At 43.8% G+C, this 15901-nt stretch overlaps 1 protein-coding gene across 7 annotated transcripts in view; it reads right to left on the minus strand.

Annotated features, from left to right (window-relative positions):
• LOC137072604 (polycystin-1-like protein 3) overlaps positions 1-15901 on the minus strand; it is a 38676-nt gene that overhangs the window by 20048 nt on the left and 2727 nt on the right. For 5 of the 7 annotated variants that reach the window (XM_067440464.1, XM_067440457.1, XM_067440458.1 and 2 more), the window contains exons 2-4: positions 11606-11757; positions 1778-2368; positions 527-637 (exon numbers count right to left, since the gene is read on the minus strand). In XM_067440464.1, coding sequence (XP_067296565.1) covers positions 527-637; positions 1778-2368; positions 11606-11655 — 752 coding nt within the window. In that variant the 5' untranslated portion in view covers positions 11656-11757. The remainder of the gene's footprint in view (positions 1-526; positions 638-1777; positions 2369-11605; positions 11758-15901) is intronic. The other 2 variants (XM_067440461.1, XM_067440463.1) reach the window with 2 other exon arrangements.

Genomic DNA, 15901 nt, shown 5'->3' on the forward strand with positions numbered 1-15901 from the left:
GGGGCTCCAGCTCCTCCTTCGGCTCTGCCCAAGCTCCAGCTCCGCCCAGGACTTCTGCTCTGCCCAGGGCTAATCTGTGTGCTCCTGTTACTCCCATGGCCGCCCTCGGCCCCTGACCCGCCATGGCCTCTACTCCACCCTGAAGGTCCCCAGCTAGCCAGGCCCCAGCCCCCAGCCCCCAAGACTTCAGGGACTCCTTCTCTGCCTCATCTAACAACCGTAACAATGATGTTGTATATCTGATATCATTGTAATCCATGACCATTCAAACATGGGAGTAAACATAACCTTTTATGTGTTATGGTTGATTCAGGAGATATAATACTAAATACATAATTTAGTTATGTTGAAAAGTAAAACGCCATGACTTTTTTTTGATGGCTCAATTTCTGAAAATGTTCAGTGCCCCAAACTGTACAAGTGTACCAAGTTTCATGCTTTTACTAAAAAGTGAACAAACCTCTCTGTCTGTATTCATTGTTTTTGAGTCCTGTAGTGCAGTTAAATCACCCCCGTTTATCCTCACCTGAGGTCAGAGGTCACTGGTTTATCACTGAATCTAGGATGCTGAGGCACCGATCTGTCACTCTTCATAGACAAACAGGTGGATTGTGTAGAAGATCTCAGAATGGAGACACTGATAAACACAGAAATAATTCTTCCTTTAGTTTTGTCTGCCGTTTAATTTATGTTATCATTTACTAGAGTCAGTCTGTGTCTAATGTCTGTTTCACACTGCCAGTTTTTCTAGTGTGCAACTGAGACTCTGCTGATTGTGGTTTATTCCTCCAACCACATGCTTTTGTTAATGATCACCAAAAAACTTTGCTCTCTCTCACACACACATCTATCAAAAGTGCTCCAAGGAAGGACCAGTGGAGAACCGGCCACAGGGTCATGGGCGGCCAAGGCTCATTGATGACCGTGGGGAGCGAAGGCTGGCCCGTGGGGTCCGATCAAACAGACGAGCTACTGGAGCTCAAACTGCTCCACAAGTTAATGCTGGTTCTGATAGAAAGCTGTCAGAATACACAGAGCAGCTCAGTTTGAGGCGTATGGACCAGTCAGGGTGACCTCTGACCCCTGACCCTGCCGAAAGCACCAACAGTGGCACGTGAGCATCAGAACTGGACCACGGAGCAATGGAAGAAGGTGGCCTGGTCTGAGGAATCACGTGTTCTTCTACATCACGTGGATGGCCGGGTGTGTGTGTGTGTGTGGCTTACCTGGGGAACACATGGCCCCAGGATGCACTATGGGAAGAAGGCGAGCCGGCGGAGGAAGTGTGATGCTTTGGCCAATGTTCTGCTGGGAAACCTTGGGTCCTCCATCCATGTGGATGTTACTTTGACACGCTCCACCTACCTAAGCATTGCTGAGACCATGTTCAGCCTTTGATGGAAACGGTATTCTGGTGGCTGTGGCTCTTCCAGCAGGATAATGCTCCTGACACAAAGCACAAATGCTTCAGGAATGGTTTGAGGAGCACAACAACCAGTTTGAGGCGTCGACTCGGCCTCCAGATTCCCCAGATCTCAATCCAATCCAGCATCTGTGGGATGAGCTGTGGGAAGTCTGATCCAGATCGACTAAATAAAGCTTGAAGAGAATGACTTACAGTCATAAAGCAGCTGTAAAATGTTCATCACTTTAAAGAGCTAAAAAAAATGTTTTAGTGCATACACATCTTTACACAATAATGAACACAATATAATTAGTTCAGATGATCTGTGATGTGTACGAGTCTATCTAACTTTACCACTGCACAGTGTCTTACCTAGGGTCAGAGGTCACTGCTCCATCCCTGAATTTAACAGGAGGATCCATGGATTGATGGCTCTTCACAGACACACAGCTGGGGTCAGAGGTCACTGCTCCATCCCTGAATTTAACAGGAGGATCCATGAATTGATGGCTCTTCACAGACACACAGCTGGGGTCAGAGGTCACTGCTCCATCCCTGAATTTAACAGGAGGATCCATGGATTGATGGCTCTTCACAGACACACAGCTGGGGTCAGAGGTCACTGCTCCATCCCTGAATTTAACAGGAGGATCCATGGATTGATGGCTCTTCACAGACACACAGCTGGGGTCAGAGGTCACTGCTCCATCTCTGAATTTAACAGGAGGATCCATGGATTGATGGCTCTTCACAGACACACAGCTGGGGTCAGAGGTCACTGCTCCATCGCTGAATTTAACAGGAGGATCCATGGATTGATGGCTCTTCACAGACACACAGCTGGGGTCAGAGGTCACTGCTCCATCGCTGAATTTAACAGGAGGATCCATGGATTGATGGCTCTTCACAGACACACAGCTGGGATCTGGAGATGAAGATCTCTGACTCCCCCTGCTGGAGATACTAAGGAACGATATGATAATTCACTTTTAAACTGTAATGAACACAATATAATTACTTCAGATATTGTACAAGTCTATCAATCTCCAGGGCTGCGTCCGAAATCGCGTACTTCCATACTATATAGTAGGCGAAAAACAGTACGTGAGCAGAGCAGTATGTCCGAATTCATAGAATTCGAAAAACAGTATGCGAAAAGTACCCGGATGGCATACTACTTCCGGCGAGATTATGAAGTGCGCATACGATGGACACTTTACTATCCCATGATGCCACGGGAGAGAGGAGCTGGCGTTATATTGGAAAATGGCGGAAAACGGAGATGCAGCTGTTTTCAAGTGTAAGTACTTTAGAGACAACTTTTTGTTTATTTGTGGTTAAATTGTATTTGTTTAACATCATATAAGTAAACGACTGTCTTGTTAGAAGTTTATATGATGTAAATTAAGGGTGTCCTTTTCCAGCCAATTCAGAAAAATTATAGTTTTATCATTATTAGACTAATGTAAATCAGCTACCGATAGCACTGTTTTAATTAGACAAAGACGTTCGTTGTTTAGCAGTTTAATGAGATAGTTGCACAACTTCAGTAAATTAAAACGATGTATTTCTCCTTTACCAGTGCTGATATTATCAAAATGTTGTTGGTTACACAGCAAACTGCTGTTAACAAGTTTAAGCTATGTGGTTGCTAATGTTCCAGGGTGGTTTATAAGGTGTTGCTAGGCAGCTAAGGTGCTCTGGGTGATTGCAAGGACATTGCCCAGCAGGATATTTTGAATGGTTTCTAATGTATCAAAGGTCACAGATGTTTTTCAAAAAACTAGTTCATGTCTCTTGAGCCTAAGCTTAAAAAAAACCAGAATAAGCTGTGATTTCTCTCATTTTAAGAATATAAATAAAGGGAGTTTTTACACTGGCAGTTTAGTTCAGAACAGGGCACAGCTCGTATGATAAATTGGTAATGAAAAAGCTGTCATGCGGACCTGAGAGCGCACCAGCTCCACACCATACCTGGAGAAGGTCCATATTCCACGAGTAGGAATATAGTGCGGCCCCTTTAAGAGCTGGAATATAGTGCGGCCCCTTAAAGAGCTGGAATTTAGTGCGGCCCCTTTAACAGCTGGAATATAGTGCGGCCCCTTTAACAGCTGGAATATAGTGCGTCCCCTTTAAGAGCTGAAATATAGTGCGGCCCCTTTAAGAGCTGGAATATAGTACGGCCCCTTTAAGAGCTGGAATATAGTACGGCCCCTTTAAGAGCTGGAATATAGTGCGGCCCCTTTAAGAGCTGGAATATAGTGCGGCCCCTTTAAGAGCTGGAATATAGTACGGCCCCTTTAAGAGCTGGAATATAGTGCGGCCCCTTTAAGAGCTGGAATATAGTGCTGCCCCTTTAAGAGCTGGAATATAGTGCTGCCCCTTTAACAGCTGGAAAATAGTGCGGCCCCTTTAAGAGCTGGAATATAGTGCTGCCCCTTTAACAGCTGGAATATAGTGCTGCCCCTTTAAGAGCTGGAATATAGTGCGGCCCCTTTAAGAGCTGGAATATAGTGCGGCCCCTTTAAGAGCTGGAATATAGTGCGGCCCCTTTAACAGCTGGAATGTAGTGCGGCCCCTTTAAGAGCTGGAATATAGTACGGCCCCTTTAAGAGCTGGAATATAGTGCTGCCCCTTTAAGAGCAGGAATATAGTGCTGCCCCTTTAAGAGCTGGAATATAGCGCGGCCCCTTTAAGAGCTGGAATATAGCGCGGCCCCTTTAAGAGCTGGAATATAGCGCGGCCCCTTTAAGAGCTGGAATATAGCGCGAACCCTTTAAGAGCTGGAATATAGCGCGGCCCCTTTAAGAGCTGGAATATAGTACGGCCCCTTTAAGAGCTGGAATATAGTGCTGCCCCTTAAAGAGCTGGAATTTAGTGCGGCCCCTTTAACAGCTGGAATATAGTGCGGCCCCTTTAACAGCTGGAATATAGTGCGTCCCCTTTAAGAGCTGGAATATAGTGCTGCCCCTTTAAGAGCTGGAATATAGTGCGGCCCCTTTAAGAGCTGGAATATAGCGCGGCCCCTTTAAGAGCTGGAATATAGCGCGGCCCCTTTAAGAGCTGGAATATAGCGCGAACCCTTTAAGAGCTGGAATATAGCGCGAACCCTTTAAGAGCTGGAATATAGCGCGGCCCCTTTAAGAGCTGGAATTTAGCGCGGCCCCTTTAAGAGCTGGAATATAGCGCGGCCCCTTTAAGAGCTGGAATTTAGCGCGGCCCCTTTAAGAGCTGGAATATAGCGCGGCCCCTTTAACAGCTGGAATATAGCGCGGCCCCTTTAACAGCTGGAATATAGCGCGGCCCCTTTAACAGCTGAAATATAGCACGGCCCCTTTAAGAGCTGAAATATAGCGCGGCCCCTTTAATATCTGGAATATAGTGCGGCCCCTTTAAGAGCTGGAATATAGCGCGGCCCCTTTAAGAGCTGGAATATAGCGCGGCCCCTTTAAGAGCTGGAATATAGCGCTGCCCCTTTAAGAGCTGGAATATAGCGCTGCCCCTTTAACAGCTGGAATATAGCGCGGCCCCTTTAACAGCTGGAATATAGTGCGGCCCCTTTAAGAGCTGGAATATAGTGCTGCCCCTTTCAGAGCTGGAATATAGTGCGGCCCCTTTAAGAGCTGGAATATAGTGCTGCCCCTTTAACAGCTGGAATATAGTGCAGCCCCTTTAAGAGCTGGAATATAGTGCGGCCCCTTTAAGAGCTGGAATATAGTGCTGCCCCTTTAACAGCTGGAATATAGCGCGGCCCCTTAAAGAGTTGGAATATAGCGCGGCCCCTTTAAGAGCTGGAATTTAGCGCGGCCCCTTTAAGAGCTGGAATATAGTGCGGCCCCTTTAAGAGCTGGAATATAGCGCGGCCCCTTTAAGAGCTGGAATATAGTGCGGCCCCTTTAAGAGCTGGAATATAGTGCGGCCCCTTTAACAGCTGGAATATAGCGCGCCCCTTTAAGAGCTGGAATATAGCGCGGCCCCTTTAAGAGCTGGAATATAGCGCGGCCCCTTTAAGAGCTGGAATATAATGTGGCCCCTTTAAGAGCTGGAATATAGTGCGGCCCCTTTAAGAGCTGGAATATAGTGCGGCCCCTTTAACAGCTCGAATATAGTGCGGCCCCTTTAAGAGCTGGAATATAGTGCGGCCCCTTTAAGAGCTGGAATATAGTGCTGCCCCTTTAAGAGCTGGAATATAGTGCTGCCCCTTTAACAGCTGGAATATAGCGCGGCCCCTTTAAGAGCTGGAATATAGTGCTGCCCCTTTAAGAGCTGGAATATAGTGCGGCCCCTTTAAGAGCTGGAATATAGTGCTGCCCCTTTAAGAGCTGGAATATAGTGCTGCCCCTTTAAGAGCTGGAATATAGTGCGGCCCCTTTAAGAGCTGGAATATAGTGCGGCCCCTTTAAGAGCTGGAATATAGTGCGGCCCCTTTAAGAGCTGGAATATAGTGCTGCCCCTTTAAGAGCTGGAATATAGTACGGCCCCTTTAAGAGCTGGAATATAGTGCTGCCCCTTTAAGAGCTGGAATATAGTGCTGCCCCTTTAAGAGCTGGAATATAGTGCTGCCCCTTTAAGAGCTGGAATATAGTGCGGCCCCTTTAAGAGCTGGAATATAGTGCGACCCCTTTAAGAGCTGGAATGTAGTGCTGCCCCTTTAAGAGCTGGAATATAGTGCGACCCCTTTAAGAGCTGGAATATAGTGCGGCCCCTTTAAGAGCTGGAATATAGTGCTGCCCCTTTAAGAGCTGGAATATAGTGCTGCCCCTTTAAGAGCTGGAATATAGCGCTGCCCCTTTAAGAGCTGGAATATAGTGCTGCCCCTTTAAGAGCTGGAATATAGTGCGGCCCCTTTAAGAGCTGGAATATAGTGCGACCCCTTTAAGAGCTGGAATATAGTGCGGCCCCTTTAAGAGATGGAATATAGCGCGGCCCCTTTAAGAGATGGAATATAGCACGACCCCTTTAAGAGCTGGAATATAGTGCAGCCCCTTTAAGAGCTGGAATATAGTGCGGCCCCTTTAAGAGCTGGAATATAGTGCGGCCCCTTTAAGAGCTGGAATATAGTGCTGCCCCTTTAAGAGCTGGAATATAGTGCGGCCCCTTTAAGAGCTGGAATATAGTGCGGCCCCTTTAAGAGCTGGAATATAGTGCGGCCCCTTTAAGAGCTGGAATATAGTGCTGCCCCTTTAAGAGCTGGAATATAGTACGGCCCCTTTAAGAGCTGGAATATAGTGCTGCCCCTTTAAGAGCTGGAATATAGTGCTGCCCCTTTAAGAGCTGGAATATAGTGCTGCCCCTTTAAGAGCTGGAATATAGTGCGGCCCCTTTAAGAGCTGGAATATAGTGCGGCCCCTTTAAGAGCTGGAATATAGTGCGGCCCCTTTAAGAGCTGGAATATAGTGCGACCCCTTTAAGAGCTGGAATATAGTGCGGCCCCTTTAAGAGATGGAATATAGTGCGGCCCCTTTAAGAGATGGAATATAGTGCTGCCCCTTTAAGAGCTGGAATATAGTGCGGCCCCTTTAAGAGATGGAATATAGTGCGGCCCCTTTAAGAGATGGAATATAGTACGGCCCCTTTAAGAGCTGGAATATAGTGCGGCCCCTTTAAGAGCTGGAATATAGTGCGGCCCCTTTAAGAGCTGGAATATAGTGCTGCCCCTTTAAGAGCTGGAATATAGTACGGCCCCTTTAAGAGCTGGAATATAGTGCTGCCCCTTTAAGAGCTGGAATATAGTGCTGCCCCTTTAAGAGCTGGAATATAGTGCTGCCCCTTTAAGAGCTGGAATATAGTGCGGCCCCTTTAAGAGCTGGAATATAGTGCGGCCCCTTTAAGAGCTGGAATATAGTGCTGCCCCTTTAAGAGCTGGAATATAGTGCGACCCCTTTAAGAGCTGGAATATAGTGCGGCCCCTTTAAGAGATGGAATATAGTGCGGCCCCTTTAAGAGATGGAATATAGCACGACCCCTTTAAGAGCTGGAATATAGTGCAGCCCTTTAAGAGCTGGAATATAGTGCGGCCCCTTTAAGAGCTGGAATATAGTGCGGCCCCTTTAAGAGCTGGAATATAGTGCGGCCCCTTTAAGAGCTGGAATATAGTGCGGCCCCTTTAAGAGCTGGAATATAGTGCGACCCCTTTAAGAGCTGGAATATAGTACGGCCCCTTTAAGAGCTGGAATATAGTGCGGCCCCTTTAAGAGCTGGAATATAGTGCAGCCCCTTTAAGAGCTGGAATATAGTGCGACCCCTTTAAGAGCTGGAATATAGTGCGACCCCTTTAAGAGCTGCAATATAGTGCGGCCCCTTTAAGAGCTGGAATATAGTGCAGCCCCTTTAAGAGCTGGAATATAGTGCGACCCCTTTAAGAGCTGGAATATAGTGCGGCCCCTTTAAGAGATGCACGTTCCCTTTTTATTTTGTGTGTGCCTAGCTGTGGCGCGGTTCAGGCGAACAGTGAAAGAACCTTAAACAAACTGACATCAGATGATGATGGTTAGCTGTTGATGACAGGGTTATAATAATTTTAAAGTTTACTAATGTCATTTGATTCTAACAATTGTGTTATTAATGCATTTTCATTATAATTCCTGAGTTATTGCAGCATCAGATCCTGCAGTATTATAACCATCAGAAGATTTTAACATAAAGGCTAATCTACAATGACACACACTAGTGCTGCAACGACGCGTCGACGTCATCGATGACGTCGACTACAGAAATACGTTGACGTTCGTGAAATGCGTCGACGCGTCGTGTCAGACATTCATCTCGCGTAATGTTGGCTTCTGCTCCTGGTTCTATCACAAAAACCTAGACTGCGAATATCAAAAGTATGGGAATACTTTAAACAGAGGCCAAACAGTGTTTCCCACACATAGACTAATTTGTGGCGGACTGCCACATAATCAATAACGGCCGCCACATTCGTCATTCATTCATTTTTACGCTATTTAAAAGACGCACGCATATTCGTTTAGCTGCATTTCCTTAACTTCTCTCTCCGCCCTTTTGCGCGTCTCTTTTGCACGTCTCTTGCACGACTCACTCACACACACACGCGTTGCATTCGACCGTAAAACAAGTTTTATTGCATTTTGGCGCATTTAGTATGACATAGCTTTTAAAACCAGAGCAGTTGAATAACAGAGTTGCGACACGCCTTCATCACGCGGCAGCGCGCGGTCACGGCGCTCATATAATTCTAAACAAACCAGCGCGGTGTCAATCAATACAGCCCAGTGTTTCCCAACCGGGATCCCGAGCAAAAGTTGCGGGGACGCACTTACACTTCGGTTCATCTCGCATCTGATGACGCATCTTTAATATGGGTTGTAACTTGAAAATAATGCTGTATGTATGTTTCTGTCGATGGATACACGCGCTGACTCCTCAGGTATACACTACAACAACAGCGATAATAAAAGAAAAACATGGGCAAAACGGTCTCTCTTTGTAAACTTTATAAAACGCATGCGAGTGCTGCTATACACGTACAGCATATGAGCAGTCATTTTCACCGTCATCACCCGCGTGTAGCCAGGAGACGCGAATGAGAAGATCTGTCTCTGCGCTCGTCCCAAAGCGCGCAAATATTGAGTTATCTTTCACATCCTGTGCTTAAACGGACAAACTCACAAAAAGTATGTCATAATGTCATAGCCTACTCTGCCTTAAGTGAACTTCATACAGAAAATACGACGACTATCCGTGGGTCTTAAAGGGGCAGTAGCCTTCACTGCTGTCTGTTTAATGTCATACAAAAGATAAAGACATCACTCACTGCTCCTGACTGCTTTTGTAAGTTTAATAAGGATTTTTTTTTTTTAATTTTAAACAGTTAAATGTGTGGTTATTTTACTTTTGATTACTTCATTCCATTTCTCTACCTAAACACTAATGTTAGACCCTCCTGAAAAGCATTGTTTATTTTGTTCTCATCTTTGCTCAGTAGTATTTATTTGTGCTGCTGCTTCTATTTTAGTTATCTGTTCTTATTTTCTTTATTTTCATTTGACAGTAGTCCTTATTCCCCTGAACATAGCAAATACCGAACTGCACTGAAACGTGAACCTAAAACCGTGAGCAGTCTGTACTGTTACACCTCTAGCGTAACTTATGGGAGGGGGTGCCACAGAATTTTGAAAAATTTCAAAGGGTAAAAAAATAAATCGTTAGATTAGTCGACAGAAAAAATAATCGTTAGTTGCAGCTCTAACACACACAGACATCAACAATCAGTGTATGAATCTCATCAATAGTGGCAGTCAACAAAATATTCAAAATAATCAGATCAACAAAAAGCTACTAAATGTCACAACAACAAAAAAGAAACAAATAAAAGCAAATATTTTGAATTAAAACAAGAGCAAAATTTAGCGGCATAATTTATTCATGCTGCAATGCATGCTGGGAGTTTTGTACTATGCTGGTACCCAGCATGCAGCTGAATTGGATTATGCCGCATTTTTGATTGTCACCATTGTTGAGATTCACACGCTAATTCTTGATGTCTGTGTGTGTCATTGTAGATTACCCTCTTGTTTATGAAAAAAAAAAATCTGATTGTTATTGACTGTAATTATGGTCCATTATAGTGTACTGATTAAGGTTAAAATGGAGAATTCAAATGCAAAGAGGCGACTTTAGAGTCGTTTAGTGTCTGGAAATATCATAACCTTCATCTGTAATCCCATGGTTTACCCATGTGGTGCCTGTATGGCTCTTTAATATTCATGTATCTACAACCCCAAATCAGAAAAAAGTTGGGACAGTTTGGAAAACGCAAATAAAAAAAGAAAGTAGTGATTTCTAAATTTACTTTGACTTGTATTTCATTGCAGACAATATGAACACAAAATATTTCATGTTTTGTCTGGTCAACTTCATGTCATTTGTAAATATGCATCCTTTCCTGTCATTCAGACCTGCAACACATTTCAAAAAAAGTTGGGACAGGAGCAATTTAGGGCTAGTAATGAGGTAAAAGGGTTAAATAATGATGTGATTTGAAACAGGTGATGTCAACAGGTGATTGAAATTATGATTTGGTACAAAAGCAGCATCCAAGACAGATCTAATCCTTTAGGAGCAAAGATGGGCCGAGGATCGCCAGTTTGCCAACAAATACGTGAGAAAATTATTGAAGTGTTTAAAAACAATGTTCCTCAAAGAAAGATAGGAAGAGATTTGGATATTTCACATTCAACAGTGCATAACATAATTACAAGATTGAAGGAATCTGGAGGAATTTCAGTGCGTAAAGGACAAGGCCGCAAGCCTAAGCTGAACAACCGTGATCTCCGATCCCTCAGGCGGCACTGCATCAAGAATCGGCATTCATCTAGAAGCGATATCACCACATGGGCTCAGGACTACTTTGGCAAACCTTTGTCAAGTACCACAATACGTAGTTACATCCACAAATGCCAGTTAAACTGTACTGTGCCAAAAGGAAGCCTTATGTTAACAGTGTCCAGAAGCGCCGTCGACTTCTCTGGGCTCGGAGGCATCTGGGATGGACCATCACACAGTGGAAATGTGTACCGTGGTCAGATGAATTAGTATTTCAGGTATTTTTTGGGAGGAATGGACGCCGTGTGCTCCGGACCAACGAAGAAAAGGATCATCCAGACTGTTACCAGCAACAAGTCCAAAAGCCAGGGTCTGTCATGGTATGGGGTTGTGTCAGTGCCCTTGGCAAAGGTAACTTGCACTTCTGTGAAGGCACCATTAATGCTGAACAGTACATAGAGATTTTGGAGCATAATATGCTACCTTCACGAAGATATCTTTTCCAGGGACGTCCATGCATATTTCAACAAGACAATGCAAAACCACATTCTGCACACATTACAAAGTCCTGGCTGCGGAGGAAGAGGGTACGGGTACTTGACTGGCCTGCCTGCAGTCCCGACCGGTCTCCAATAGAGAATGTGTGGCCCATTTTGAAGCGCAAAATGCGACAACGAAGACCCCGTACTGTTGCCCACCTTAAGACTTGTTTGCAGGAAGACAAAACATGAAATATTTTGTGTTCATATTGCCTGCAATGAAATACAAGTCAAAGTAATTTTAGAAATCACTTCTTTCTTTTTTTATTTGCATTTTCCAAACTGTCCCAATTTTTTCTGATTTAGGGTTGTAGAACCTACTCACATAGTACGCGATTTCGGACGCAGCCCAGGACTGGACAGTGTCTCTCACCTGGGGTCAGAGGTCACTGCTCCATCCCTGAATTTAACAGGAGGATCCATGGATTGATGGCTCTTCACAGACACACAGCTGGGATCTGGAGATGAAGATCTCTTTCCTCTTCCTCATTGCAAAGGCTGATTGCTTCCCTCTATATGGAAACCCTGACAGCATTACATTAATATTAGTTCAGTTCAAGCTAAACATTTCAGCACGTTCCCTGCAAACATAAATGAAGGCATTTAAATCATAAATGGACTCATAAATGGAGTTATATGTATCTTCTGATTTAACAGACGACTAGTTAGTGTGCCATAGCCTTAGTAGAAAACATTTAAAGGCACTCCATTTTATTTGAAAATAGGCTCATTTTCTAAGTCCCCCAGAGTTCAACAGTTGAGTTTTACCATTTTTGAATCCATTCAGCCGATCTCTGTATCTGGCGGTAGCACTTTTAGCATAGCTTAGCATACATCATTGAATCTAATTAGACCATTAGCATCATGCTCAAAAATGACCAAAGACTTTATTTTTTCAAAGATAATATTTTTCCAATATAAAACTATTCATTGTGTACTAAGACCAACAGAAAATTAAAAGTTTAGACTTTTATACAGATATATTTAGCCCAAACCTAGGAGGGTCCGGGGGCATACTCCCCCGGGGAGATTTTTTTCCATTTACATCAGCTAAATGCACTATTTTTCAGGCTGTTTGAGATAATATAATGCCTAAAAATCTATATACCATCTGGGAAAATAAGTTACTCAGTAAAAAAAAAAAAAAAAAAAAAAAAATTCACCCAGTAGAGCCTACAACCTGTTTGGTATTTAACTGTTCTCCAGCTGTAGTGAATCCAAAACACCAAACATGTTAAGGATGACTCATTTTCACCCCTGGCAAATAAAAAAGGCAACCATTATCTGACTATTTTTAAGTTAGCCTGCATAGGTGAAATTGGAATTTGGTGTAAACATCATTACTAATCTTTAGATTTCAGTTTGGTTTACTTTGTGCTTAGCTGACAGATTTGCTAAATCAGAATCCATGACCAATCAGATGTTGTTTTCGGCTGCAAACTTTCGCGGTTGGTTAGTTCTACAAAGGAAATGCCCGTATTTGGATTAGACAGCGCTGTGTGTGAGACTGAGAGCTTTATAATGACACCAGGCATGGCATGTTTCTGTGAATGGAGACGGCACAGGAGCTCGCGTTAGAATAACTTTGGATGATTTCAGGTAGAAATCTAAAGGCGCACGGTGACAAAATATAATGAAATAACACCCTTAAATGTGTAATGTTGCCTTTTTTTATTGTGACATGAAAGCTTACATGTTAGGGAGTAAACTGGCCCAAAATCTCAAAAGTGACTATGTGTTCACCTGTCGTGTCTCGCCTTAATAAGTAAAACCTAACGTTAACTCTAGCTAGCCAGCAGTACAGTCATGTAACTCAAGTGTTACAACAGCGGATTCACAAACCTGTAACACGCTCGTCTGACGCAGAATCTCTCTCTGGCCGGTGAGGTTTAGTGTTCCTTTTAGAAAATGTGTAGTGTCCATGTTAACTATAGTTCACTACGACGCCGGTGAAATACAAAAGCCCGCCAATCCCTGAGGACAACGACGACGAAGAAGAAGATGTATAATCTTCTTCGTTAGTTTTTATTGGCTGTTGGCATTGACAAACAAACAAGCTGAGTGATGTGCGACGCATTGCCGACTGCCACACACACACACACACACACACACACACACACACACACACACACACACACACACGGTAAAGGAGCTTTTGTTTCATTTTTTGCCGCTCCAGTCTGAAAGACTGAGAGGAAATAAAATAAAATAATTATTATTTTATTTTTTTTACTAAAAGATTCGGGGCTTTTGACAAAACATTCGGGGCTTAAGCCCCATTAGCCACCCCCCCGCTGCGCCCCTGCTGGTGAGGTAGTGTATAGTTTTGATTAATAGAATGTTTAATTGCCGGTATTGTTTATCTACAGTTTCTATCAGGGTTTTCAAGTTTTTCATTAACCGTTAACCGAGGCCCTTAGCGGTTAATACTCGGTTAACCTTAGTGTGCGTCAGGGTTATTTTTTTTAGTTTATTAATTTGACGACCGCCATCTCCGTAGTGAACAAAGTTTTTTGACTGATGCGACTCGTACTCCGGAGCGACTTACGCTTCATTCACACGGGGCGTAGGCGTTAACGCTTGACGGAGGGCGTGGCTGAAGCTGGGTGCTGACGCGATCGTCATAGTGACAACAGCCAATCACATTAACTTGCCGCTTGGACAAACACAACACAAAAAAACGCCTTTTTTGGTTGTATGTGCGAGTGCGATTGCCCGTGTAGTTGTTGTCAGCGCACTGCACAGGTGCACGAAGCTGTTAAGTACATTAAATCCTGAAAAAGCGCCGACAGCGGGAAGAATATCACGTAGTGGTCCAGGAGCTGCGTCTGGATTTTTAACGGTCTATGGTCTGGATGGTTCACGGAGCAGTAATGAACGCAATTGGCTAGCGTCTGCTGTAGGATATTTGCATACGGCGATCTGATTGGATGACGCCTGCGCTGGCGCTTGAAAAGTTGAGAATTCTTCAACTTCTGCCGCTTGCAACGCGAGTGAAGCGCCGCGACGGAACCCACAATTCAGTTCGGCAACGGATGATGTCACCCATTCAAAGTAAATGGGAAGCGTTAACGCCTACGCCCCGTGTGAATGCGGCGTTATAGCCTGAAGAATGCAGTAAGCACTGCATTGCAATACTTGCATTTGGTCCCGTCACTCTCAATTTTAACGCTTTCTTTGCCAGCTTTAGAAAACTGGTCATGACTTCTTCTTGTGGATATTTCAAATGTCTGGGAGCGCTCTGGCGGTCTCTAGGGGTGCACAAATATATTACAACTAAATTCAAAGCACGTCATTTTTAATGGTTAATCGGTTAATCGGTTAACCATGGACACGCCTAATTTCTATGGTACAAAATACTACGTTAGTGATGTTACGTTCTGTTCCAAGGCTTCTGAGCATGTAATGCATTGAAAATTATTTGGCGCTCACCAGAAATGTTGTCCTGTTAAAGCCTTATTTGATCAGTTTTTTGTGATTTATGAGTGAGATGACTGGGCGCATGTTAACTGAGTGACGGAGAAAAACAACAGGGAGCACGCACTCTCTCTGTCTTCATAATAAGCAGCAGAGGTGGAAAGTAACGAATTACATTTACTCGCGTTACTGTGAGTAGTTTTTCTGTGTACTTCTACTTTTTTAAGTAGTTTTAAAAATCTGTAATTTTACTTTTACTTAAGTACATTTTGATTAAAGTATTGTACTTCGCTACATTTTAAACCACATCCGTTACTGAGTAAAAATAAATCAATAATGCAAAGGGGAGGGAAAAAACCGAGATCCGGAAATGACTAATATTGAATAGAGGGCGCGGGAGAGAACATGCGCGCAAATATCAGATGGAGACGAAGAAGACAGACGTCAGTGACGCAGACCCAGCTGAAAGCAAAACGCCGTCGTGAACTCCTGGCTAGTATGGAAATACTTTGGATATATAAAAAAATAATGTGGTGTTCTCCTGGAGGATATCAAATTTGCACAAAAGGTGGATGCAAATGAAGAAACACATAGAACATGTTCGGGCACACATCCCTCTGTGCAGATAAAGGTATGTTTATATCTTAGGCCGATTGATTTCTGTGACGCAGAGGGAATCCCGGTATCCAGTCATGAACATTAAAGGGGGGGTGAAACACTCAGTTTCAGTCAGTGTCATGTCAATCTTGAGTACCTATAGAGTAGCATTGCATCCTGCATATCTCCGAAAAGTCTTTATTTTTTTAATAATTATATAAGAAAGATGCGCTGTTCCGAGTCTTTCCGAAAAAAGCCGAGCGGGTGGGGGCATGTCGTGTGAGCGGAGCTAAATAATGACGTGTGCGCGCTGCTGCTATTGTGTTGAGTCGAGTGCGTCGTAAAGCTGTGTCATCCCTAACAGCGGGAAAAAAACTTTATTCAAAATAAAAATATGGCTTTTAATCAGATACAGCCATACATCTATGATCCGGAATCAGACCCAGAGGCTGCAGTTGAACAGGAGCAGCAGCAAAAACGACTAGAGCAGGACGTCTCTATCTGGTACAAGTTATACACTAACTATATAATATGCTTAGCGGCTTGTGTTATTTACATATTTATACTTTAATTATATCGTCGTATTTTTGTCTTTGAAGGTGTACATGTGGGAAGTGCAGTTGTGCACGTGTGTGTGTGTGTTTACGCGTGGTTT

This window comes from Pseudorasbora parva, chromosome 4, assembly GCF_024679245.1.
Source record: "Pseudorasbora parva isolate DD20220531a chromosome 4, ASM2467924v1, whole genome shotgun sequence".
NCBI classification, from domain to species: domain Eukaryota; kingdom Metazoa; phylum Chordata; class Actinopteri; order Cypriniformes; family Gobionidae; genus Pseudorasbora; species Pseudorasbora parva.